At 47.4% G+C, this 11,246-nt stretch overlaps 1 protein-coding gene across 1 annotated transcript in view; it reads right to left on the bottom strand.

Annotated features, from left to right (window-relative positions):
• Positions 1 to 7,452: 7,452 nt before the first annotated feature.
• The window catches only part of LOC143295177 (uncharacterized), a 4,562-nt gene continuing 768 nt past the window's right edge, over positions 7,453 to 11,246 (bottom strand). The window contains exon 2 of the mRNA XM_076606749.1: positions 7,453 to 10,342. Within this exon, the coding sequence (XP_076462864.1) occupies positions 9,315 to 10,342 (1,028 nt within the window). The 3' untranslated portion in view covers positions 7,453 to 9,314. The remainder of the gene's footprint in view (positions 10,343 to 11,246) is intronic.

Raw genomic sequence — 11,246 nt, 5'->3', positions numbered from 1 at the left:
CAAATCCAGTGTGATTAATTAATAGAAGTGTGCAATCAACAGCCATCTACCTGAAGATCTAGTCATCAGCCCCATCCACATGTAATATGCGGCTTCTGTGTGTGTGTGTATGAGAGAGAGAGAGTGTGTGTGTGTGCGTGTGCGTGCATGTGTGTGTGTGCACTGCGTGCGTGTGTGAGTATGCACAAGTTTATATTTTGATATGCACTTGTATGTATCCTAATTTCTTCTGTATCTGTGTTTGTGTATGATTTTCGATTTATGTTCATACCTGGTTATGTACTATCTCCCCCAATGTTCCTTGTGACCCCGGTACACTTGGTAATAAAGACATATTCTATTCTAAAAATCGTCGTTATCGACAGTCAACATCACAACTTCATCACTGTACAGCATACAATCAACACCAGCATCGTGATCAGAACACACGTCAACATTCACATCATATAATGAGATACCACTCTGTGAAAGCACGCTATCAACTTCAACATCGTTCCAAGCAAAACAATTCAATGACGTGGTGCAATATTCTTATCGTTCGACATGTCATTCACAGCGAAACGTGTTGAATTTAATATTTTCCACTCGAGCAACACACAACAGCGTCATGCTCCTATTGCACGTGCTTTTCAAACTGACACAGTTCACTGCGCCGCTGACACATTTGCCGCGCGAGCCTTCAACACAGCCCACACACGGTGAGTGGTTTACTGTGTTACCCATTATTGAATAATCAGGGTGGTAGTTATTGGAAATACAGGGCGGGCCGAACCTCTATTGGAGTTGGACAAGCCTGTCCCTGTTGTCGAGATCATATTTCCTCCGTTCTATCATCAAATGATCATAGACCATTGAAACTCTTTTGTTTTCGTTTCTGGCAGTTTTTAAGTGAGGCAATAACTTCTTTCTCATCTCTCTCACCTTCAGGAAGAAATCTTCACCAATGAAAATATTGGTGCCCTTCAACATGTTTTGCACGCATGATTCTGTCTTTATCTTTAAAAAATGTACAGCGTGCCACTATGGGGGAGTTCGGTTTTGAATTCACCCTATGTACACGATCAAATTGTACATCAATCTGATAACTCCAATGTATCTATCAGCATATCCTGAACGCAGTCTTCACAGTCTTGTCATGTCTCATTATCTCTACGAAATGAATGATAATATTGTTCCGTTTGAACCGTCCTTCAAGATTGTCCACTTTTTTGTCATAGTCTCCAGTTTATAGTTTAATGTTTTGTTCTCAACTTTCAAAACATCACATCATTTTCATGCTGACACATTCCTTTTTTTTAAACTGACCATCTCTTCTTACAGTTTAGTAAATTTTCCTGTCATTTGAGTAAACTCATCCTTCATCTCTTTCAAATCCTCACTCAACATACCAAACTTACTGTTCATGTTACTGTTCAAATCACTGCTTACACTGCTGATCATGGCCATCACGTCCTTCAGGGTGGGGTCCGAAGAGTGCTCGGGTGTAGGTGTAGGTCCGGTCCTGTCCACGCTGTCCCTGCGCGAGGCACCTCCAGTGCTACCCAGTCGTGTCTGCCGCTTGCTGTCCGACGTGGGGCCAGGTCCTGGGTTCAACTCCACATCCCCACACTGGTGGATTAAATTCCCGTAGTAGAGCACGGTGAGGAGCACGCCTACCATGACACCGTCTACACGAGATCTGAGTCTTAAAATAGACACTCGCATGGCGGCCAAATTATTTGCTCGTTTGGACATAGACAAGGAAAACACTGCCGCAAAGCACCTACAGACAGACCTGAATGTCAGTGGTACCGAAGACATGGTACACTAACTCGTCGTCTACCAACGTACAGGGGTAGGTGACGTCTTCAACTTGAGAAAACAAGGTGGTGGTGTGTCCATCGAGATCGATGATGACCATCGTTGTCATCCAGCTGGGGGATGGGGGGAGGGTGGTGGTGGGGTTGGGGGGGGGAGGATGCTCATGAATCTATCTGTGAGTGCGCAGATGGCTGAATAATCCAATCTGCGCACGAAATGTTCGCTGACAGTTGGGGCAGACAAAGACAGGCATATCATTGTCAGGGAGCTTGTTTGCCCATGACTTTCTGGCCTGCCTCTTCTGAACAGCTGCAGCAGTCCTGTTGACCTCGCACAACTTGGCGCCTTTGTGCACAGCAGCGCGCCATTGTCACGGTCCACTGCAGATTCCTCCCAGGAGTCAGGGTTGATATCAAACGCTTTCAGAGAGACTTTCAGAGTATCTCTGAAGCGCTTCTTCTGACCTCCGTGTGATCTCTTCCCTTGTTGCAGCTCGCCATAGAAGAGCCTTTTGGGCAGCCTATGGTCTGGCATGCGCGCCACGTGTCCAGCCCAGCGAAGCTGGGACTGCATCAGGATAGTGAAGATGCTGGGAAGGGTGGCTTTTGCGAGCACCTCTGTGTCTGGGGTCTTGTCTTGCCACTTGATGTTCAGTAGCTTCCTGAGGCATGTTGTGTGGAAGTGGTTCAGCTTCTTGGCATGTCGTTGGTACACTGTCCAAGTTTCGCAGGCGTACAGTAGTGTGGGGAGAACTACTGCTCTGTAGACCTTTAGCTTGGTCTCAAGACTAATGCCTCTTCTGTTCCAGACATTTGCATTGAGTCTACCAAAAGTTGCGCTTGCTCTTGCAATCCTGACGTTCACTTTATCGTCGATGGTCGCATTTCGTGACAGTGTGCTGCCAAGGTATGTGAACCGCTCCACCGCACTGAGTCTCTGACCGTTGACTGTGATGTTGGGCTCAACGTAGGGTTTCCCTGGGGCTGGCTAATGAAGAACTTCAGTTTTCCTCGTGCTGATGGTAAGGCCGAAGTTCCTGCTGGCAGTGGCAAACTTGTCGACGCTGAGTTGCATGTCAGCTTCAGATCCAGCGTTGAGGGCACAATCATCAGCAAACAAAAAGTCTCTGATGATGTCTGTCATAACCTTCGTTTTTGCTTGAAGCCTTCTGAGGTTAAACAACTTGCCATCTGTTTGGTACTTTAGGCCGATTCCAACATCGCCATCTCTGAAGGCATCAGTAAGCATTGCAGAGAACATGAGGCTGAACAGCGTTGGAGCCAGGACGCAGCCTTGCTTGACACCATTTGTGACAGCAAAAGGAGCAGATGTTTCGCCATTGTCCTGGAGTCGAGCCTGCATGCCTTCATGGAACTGGCTGACCAAGGAAATAAATTTCCGAGGGCATCCGTACTTGGCCATGATCTTCCACAGTCCCTCTCTACTCACGGTGTCGAAGGCCTTAGTGAGGTCGACATAGGTGGAGAACAGATCAGCATTTTGCTCCTGACATTTCTCTTGCAGCTGCCTTGCAGCAAACACCATGTCGGTGGTTCCGCGCTCTTTCCGGAATCCACATTGGCTCTCAGGCAAATGACCTTGGTCAAGGTGTGCTGTGAGGCGGTTTAGTAGGATCCTGGCAAGTATCTTGCCTGCGATGGAGAGCAAGGAAATGCCCCGATGGTTATCACAGGCTTGCCGGTTCCCCTTTCGCTTGTACAAGTGAATGATAGATGCATCTTTGAAATCCTGGGGGATCGTCTCTTCTTTCCACATGAGTGAGTACAGCTGATGGAGCTTCTCAGTCAGCACAGTGCCTCCATCCTTGTAGACCTCTGCTGGTATGGAGTCTGAGCCAGGTGCTTTGCCACTGGATAGCAGACGGATTGCTTTCTGGGTCTCAAGAAGTGTTTGGGGATCGTCCAGTGCTTCGTTGATGGGGACTTGTGGGAGACGGTCTATGGCTTCATCATTTATGGAGGAAGGGCGATTTAAGACACTGTTGAAGTGCTCAGCCCAGCGTTCGAGAATTTTCTCCTTCTCGGTGACCAAGGTATTCCCATCTGCACTGAGGAGGGGGGATGATCCTGAGGATGTGGGGCCATAGACTTCTTTTTAGGCATCATAGAACCTCTTCATATCGTGCCTGTCGGCATATCCCTGGATCTCATCAGTTTTATCACTCAGCCACTTATCCTGCATCTGGCGTAACTTTTGCTGAACAGTCCTGCGGATGACATCGTACGCATCCTTTTTTGATGTGGACTTTGGGTTGCTCAGGTAGGCTTGATGCAGACGGCGTTTCTCATCCACAAGTTGCTTGATTTCATCATAGTTTTCATCAAACCAGTCTTTGTGCTTTCTGGTCATGGGTCCCAGGATCTCTAAAGCTGTACTATAGATCAGCTCACGCAGGGTCCTCCAGTCAGACTCCACATTCTGGTTGTCCAGAGAGGCGGATTCCAGACGATCTTCCAGCATCTCCACAAAGGACTGTTTGATGGTGATGTTTTTCAGCTTAGCGATGTTGAGCCGTTTTGGAGCCTTCTGGCCTTGGGGGCGTCTCTTGGGCTGGATTCGAATATTCAGCTTCGAGACTACAAGGCGATGGTCTGTCCAACACTCGGCGCCGCACATGGTCTTTGTTACACGTACATCTTGCCTATCCCTTTTCCTGACGATGACATAATCGATGAGATGCCAGTGCTTTGAGCGAGGGTGCATCCATGACGTCCTGTTACGGGTAGGGAGGCAGAAAACTGTGTTGGTTATGAGCAGTTCGTGCTCTGCACAGGTCTGAAGCAAAAGCAATCCATTTGGGTTGCAGTGGCCCACACCGTGCTTTCCAATCACTCCATCCCAGGAGATGTAGTCAGAGCCAACTCTAGCATTGAAGTCCCCAAGAATGATGAGCTTGTCTGCTTTAGGGATAGCAGCAATGACAGAGTGAAGGTCCTCGTAGAACTTCGCCTTCACTTCATCCGGGTTTGTCATGGTTGGGGCGTAGGCACTGACAATGGTGAGGTGCTTCTGGCCAGATGCCAGTGGGACTTTCATGGTCATAAGCCTATCGTTGACTCCCTTTGGGATTCCAGCTAGCTTGCTGACAAGTGCTGTTTTTACTGCAAAACCAACGCCAGCCTCACGTCGCTCTTCGCTTCCTCGTCCACTCCAGAAGAAGGTGTAACCAGATCCCCGTTCACAGAGCTCGCCTTCGCCTGCAAGCTGAGTCTCACTCAAGGCTGCGATGTCAATGTTGTATCTGGCGAGTTCGGATGCAACTAGTGCCGTTCTCCTTTGGGGTCTGTCCGCGTTATCTCTGTCCAGGAGAGTCCTTATGTTCCAAGCACCAATGGTGAGAGGAACGATCCTTGTTTTTTTTCTTTTCTTTCTTTTTGTTTCGACCGCTGATGTAGGGTCCCCGCCAGCCGCGGTATGCTGGCCAGGGTGATATGGAGCAGGCAATTTTTAGGGCACCTTTTCTAGCCCCTTCCTCATGCCAGGGAGGTGAGCAGTGCATTCCTAAAGAGGGCTGCTCAGACGCTCAGACGGCTGCCGAGCTCCATCGCTGCTCCTGTCGACGAAGAACGACCCTATGGCCTGAGCCGCCTGCGTGCAGGTCGGCTGCGACTGCCAGTGTACCCACACCTGTCGTTTCGTCGCTCGCCTGTCGCCACAGGACTTGGGGGTGATGAAATGATGAAGGATGAAAGGTCATTAGGGATGACTGATGACTTGCGCGATGAGTTTGTTTAAAGTGAAGAGGAGTTGCGCAACGTCGACCTCACTCTCTCGTCCGGGTCCACCAATTTCCAGTGGCAAGACTAAGTCGAGACGACTGGAGGATGAGCACGGATGCAGTGGATGACCAAGATATCCTTTCGGTGTCTCATCTTGCTCTCTGCACTCCACAGCGCGTTGCTGTAACCGCCTTCCTCTCCGTTGAACCTGTTGGTTTCTTCTGCAGATTCTGCCGGATCCAGACTTCGCATGCATGGGTAGACACACCCCGGAGGCCAACTGCGTGTGGCATGCACACAGCACGGTGGAGCTAGATGGCCGTCGGTGGCTCTCCTGAGCCGACGCCCTTTTATGGATCTCCATAAGGGTGTCTAGCCACCCGCCTCACCAGTCCCAAAACAAGGAAGAAACACGTAGATCGCAACGCGTGACCTCTCGGTTTTGTGTCACGGCCTTGACCCCAACTGTAAATAGAGAGTTGAGCTGAAAGATTTATTGGCTTGCGCCAATAAACTTACTTGTATTTGTATTTCTCTTTTTTTTTCTTCTTTTTTTTCCCCACAACAGATTTCTCTGGGTGAAATTCGGGCTGCGTCGCTACACTGGGAGCACCACCCATTTTTTGTATTTTTCCTGCGTGCAGGCGGAGGCGGTTTTTTTTTCCCCTGACAGTTTCTGTGTGGATTGAAACAATGCATTTGTGTCATTCACCTAGATTTGTGCGTCTTCAAGTACAAATAATGCATGCACGCACACCAGCACACACACACACACACACACACACACACACACACACACACACACACACACACACAGACAGAGAAAGAGAAAGGTGAGAGAGAGAGAGGTGAGAGAGAGAGAGAAAGAAGTGAGAGAGAGAGAGAAAGAGAGAGAGAAGTGAGGAAAGAGAGGGAGAAAGAGAGAGAGAGAAATGAGAGAGATAGAAAAGAGAGAGAGAGAAGTGTAAGAGAGAGAGAAGTGAGAGAGAGAGAAGTGAGACAGACACACACACAAACACAGAGAGAAAGGGAGAGAGAGAGAAGTGAGAGAGAGAGAGAGAGAGGAGAGAGAGACAGAGAGGGGGGGGGGGGTTCTTTCGGGGGGCGGGTTGGGGAAGTGAATCGCTCCATCATATAGACAGTGATTCAGCCCGCAAAACGAGACTTTATTTTCCACTGTAATATGAGCATCACTACTTTGTGCTTTCTGGTTGTTTGTCTGTTTTGTCTGTTTTTGGTTCGGTTGCTTGCATGTCCACAGAGGACGTTCCTGTTCACCAGTCTGTCTGTCTGTCTCTCTCTCTCTTTCTCTCTCTCTTTCTCTCTCTCTTTCTCTCTCTCTCTCTCTTGCTTGCAAGTCCACAAAGAACATCGCTATTCTTCAGTCTGTCTGTCTGAATCTCTCTCTCTCTCTTTCTCTCTTGCTTGCAAGTCCACAAAGAACATCGCTATTCTTCAGTCTGTCTGTCTGTCTGAATCTCTCTCTCTCTCTCTCTCTCTCTCTCTCTCTCTCTCTCTCTCTCTTCTCTTGCTTGCAAGTCCACAAAGAACATCACTATTCTTCAGTCTGTCTGTCTGTCTGCCTCTCTCTCTCTCTCTCTGTCTCTCCCCCTCTCTCTCTTGCTTGCAAGTCCACAGAGAACATTTCTGTTCTCCAGTCTGTATATATATATATATATATATGTGTGTGTGTGTGTGTGTGTGTGTGTGTGTGTGTGTGTGTGTGTGTGTGTGTGCCTGTCTGGAAGCTCCTGCTGTCAAAAGCCATCCAGTGGGAGACAACACGTCAGAATTAATTAAACAACGGAATCCTTTCTTATCCCCAACACAAAAAAGCGTGCCCACCTTACTGGAGTTAAAGGCTCTGACGATGGTCAATTAAGTTGTCCCCGAATATAACAAATATAACAAGTTTCAAGTTTCAAGTTTTAATCATCCTTTCACTCCTATTGGAGTATGGGGGATTACTGCAAAATAATGTTTTCATGCCCAGAACAAACATTTCCAAATACACAACAATGTCACATAAAAGTTGAGAAAACACAAATGTCTTTTAACTCCAAAAGTGTAGTTTGGCAACATTTGCAAATCTAACCATCTTACTTACAGCTAAAATTACTTTTTTGCCTCCTTTGAGCATATTACAAAAAAATAAAAAGAATCGACAACATCAAAACATACATCACCAAACTTAAAAACAGGATTTAGCCTGTTTGTAGAATTAAATATCATCACTTTAGTTTTCTTCACATTAACCACTAGTTTCCATTTTAAACAATATCTGTGAAAAACATTGAGGGACTGTTGTAATCATTTTTTCGTCTCCGAAAGTAAAATTGTATCATCTGCATACAAGAGTACAAATAATCGCATGTAACTATCTAAGTCTGAAATGTTAACATTCAATAAAAGATCAACAGATGGACTCTTATGTTCAGTCAAATACGACTCTAAATCATTGATATACAGAGAAAAAAGCAAAGGCGAGAGATTTTCTCCTTGTCCTACACCCTTAGAAACAGACACACACACACACACACACACACACGGATATATTTTTTCCATAAAACGAAAAGAAAAAAACGGTATCACCATCCTTTTCCGGAAAAAAAGCCTATTGGTCACACACACACACACACACACACACACACACAACGGAAAGGGGAAAAAATGACAAAGAAATGACAAATTTCGAAGAAAACAAAACAAAACAAAAAAGGCATGACACATTGACAAATTAGGTCATGATAGAATAAAACGTATCAATATGTCAGGTTAGGAAAAAAAAAAGGGGGGGGGGGAAAGTATCATGTGTACGTTCATTTTGGATCTGAACCACGAAAGGTGTGAACAGTCATTTCCGGTACCAGTACCTCTCCCTGTCTGTCTGTCTGTCTCTCTCTCTCTCTCTCTCACACACACACACACACACACACACACACACACACACACACACACACACATATATATATATATATATATATATATATATATATATATATATATTATGACTGGGTGGAAGAGTGACAAAGAGTTGTTACTGATACTCAACTGACTGTACCTCTCGGAAAAACACACACTCTCGAAGCCAGATCCAGAGAACGAAAAGACCAAAATGAATGAAATACAGCACACACACACACACACACACACACACACACACACACACACACACACTTCTTGTTGTATGTGATTTCTTTTAGAGTTTTGTTGTTGAAATAAAGAAACTGCAACGCAAGACAAAGAGTATACTTCATTTTCCTTCACGATAGTCAATAAAAAAAAAAATAATAATAAAAAAAAAAGATTCCCTTCTCTGCAAATTGTTAAAAATCGTCATCATCATGATGACACTGCCCTGATGACAATTATGACGTTATCCCGTGGTCTATGATGACGTGTCTTAAAGTCAATGATGACACTGTCCTGACGTCAATGGTGACGCTATCATGAGGTCAGTGATGATGTGTTTTTATGCCAATGATGATGTTGTCCTAAGATCAATGATGACGCTGTCCTGAGGTCAATGATGATGTGTCTTGAAGTCAATGATGACGCTATCTTAAGGTCAATGATGCTTTGACGCGTCTTTACGTCAATGATGATGCTGTACTGAGGTCCGTGATAACGTGTCTTGAAGTCATTGATGACGTTGTCCTGAGGTCAATGATGACGTGTGTTGAAGTCAATGATGACGCTATCCTGAAGACAGTGATGACGCGTCTTGACGTCATTGATGACGCGCCTTGAAGGAAGACTGCAAGGATTGAGGATTCAGGACAGGAAGGTGCGGACGGTGGCCATGATGACCTTGCCGCAGGCCGGACAGTCCTTAAAGGTCTCGGAGCAGACCTCGCAGGTGATGAAGTGACCGCAGGGCAGGAAGGTGACCCCGCTGCTGGACAGCTCCACCTGGCGGCAGGCGCGGCACATCTTCCGCTGAGTCAGTCGCCGCTTCTCCTCGGCCAGCCTCCTCACCTTCTCCCGGGGCCGTTTCCTGGAGCTTGGAACGGCCACGACGTCAGGCCCGAGGAGGTCTTCTTCTGCCTGCTGGTGGCTGGGGCCGCCGATGCTGACGCTCTCGGGGTTCTGCCCCACCTCCTCTTCGAGGAGTTCCGTGGTGGGGACTTCTTCTTCTGGCGCTGGTGGCGGTGGCGGTGACGTTTTGAGGGAGGAAGAAGCTCCAGTGAGGCGGGACGCCTTCCCGATGTTTCCAACGGAGCTTGGAGAACCCTCCGGCGGCTGTTTGTCGGCCTCTTCAGCGCGGGAAGGGAAGGCCAGGGTCATGGCTGGCACGGAATCTGTCATCAATTCTGACGAAGAGCATCCAGATGTTACGGCTGGACGAATGAGTGGGGGTGAGGAGGAGGCAGAGGAGGAAGCAGGGGAAGTGGGAAGTACTGCTAGAGTTGCTAACTGGTGAGGCCCTTCCCACTTCCCTCGTCCAGGAAGTTGTTGCTGGGGGTCAGCGTCGGCGTGGGAGGTGCTGCTGGGAGAAGAAGAAGAAGGAAAAGAATCTCCACCCTCCTTCTCCTTCTTCTCGTGGTTCTTGAGTTCCGCCTCCTGCTGTTGCTGGTGATGGTGGTGGTGATGGAGCTTCTTGACGAGGGCGGCCTGACGCTTGGTGTCGCTGAGAAGCTGAGAGGTCACCTCGTAGAGCTGCTGGGCGTCGGAGAAGCTGAGGTCAGGCTCCAGAGGCTGCAGGTCGATGACCAGCTGGACCAGGGCCTCTGGAAGGTCCATGAAGAGGACTGCTGCTTTGGCCGCTTCCAGGTCAGCTTTGGTGCCTTTCGTGGTCATGCCTGGTGGGGAAAATTGAAGAGGAGGGTCGTGAGAGTCACGAGCTGTCCACTGACATTGGTTCAAGTTGCTGTGTGGGTGTAGGTGTGGGTGTTGTTGTGGTGTGGTGTGGTGTGTGTGCGTGCGTGTGTGTATGTGGTGTGTGTGAGGGAGTGAGAGTGGGGGGGCGCTTGTGTGTCTTTGAGAAAGAGAGATATATCCAGAAATAGAGAGAAAGCCTAGTTCGAGAAAGAGTAAGAGAGAGACAAACAGACAGGATAATGTGTTATATTTATTAAGAGTTTAATGAACATCCTCCTCTTTATGCGGACAATACACGGTTTTGAAATCAACTCCTATACACGGCTTCCTTTTTGTCGTGCAAGAGGTACATCTTAATCATTACACCACTAAGAGCCAAGAGGTACATCTTAGTCATTACACCATTAAGAGCCAAGAGGTACAGCTTAGTCATTACACCACTAAGAGCCAAGAGGTACAGCTTAGTCATTACACCACTAAGAGCCAAGAGGTACAGCTTAGTCATTACACCACTAAGAGCCAAGAAGTACAGCTTAGTCATTACACCACTAAGAGCCAAGAAGTACAGCTTAGTCATTACACCACTAGGAGCCAAGAGATACAGCTTAGTCATTACACCACTAAGAGCCAAGAGGTACAGCTTAGTCATTACACCACTAAGAGCCAAGATGTACAGCTTAGTCATTACACCACTAGGAGCCAAGAGGTACAGCTTAGTCATTACACCACTAAGAGCCAAGAGGTACAGCTTAGTCATTACACCACTAAGAGCCAAGAGGTACAGCTTAGTCATTACACCACTAAGAGCCAAGAGGTACAGCTTAGTCATTACACCACTAAGAGCCAAGAGGTACAGCTTAGTCATTACACCACTAAGAGCCAAAT

This window comes from Babylonia areolata, chromosome 20 (genome assembly GCF_041734735.1).
Source record: "Babylonia areolata isolate BAREFJ2019XMU chromosome 20, ASM4173473v1, whole genome shotgun sequence".
Lineage (NCBI taxonomy): Eukaryota > Metazoa > Mollusca > Gastropoda > Neogastropoda > Buccinidae > Babylonia > Babylonia areolata.
Note: the sequence above shows the minus strand (reverse complement) of the source record. Positions and strands in the feature narration are given on the sequence as shown.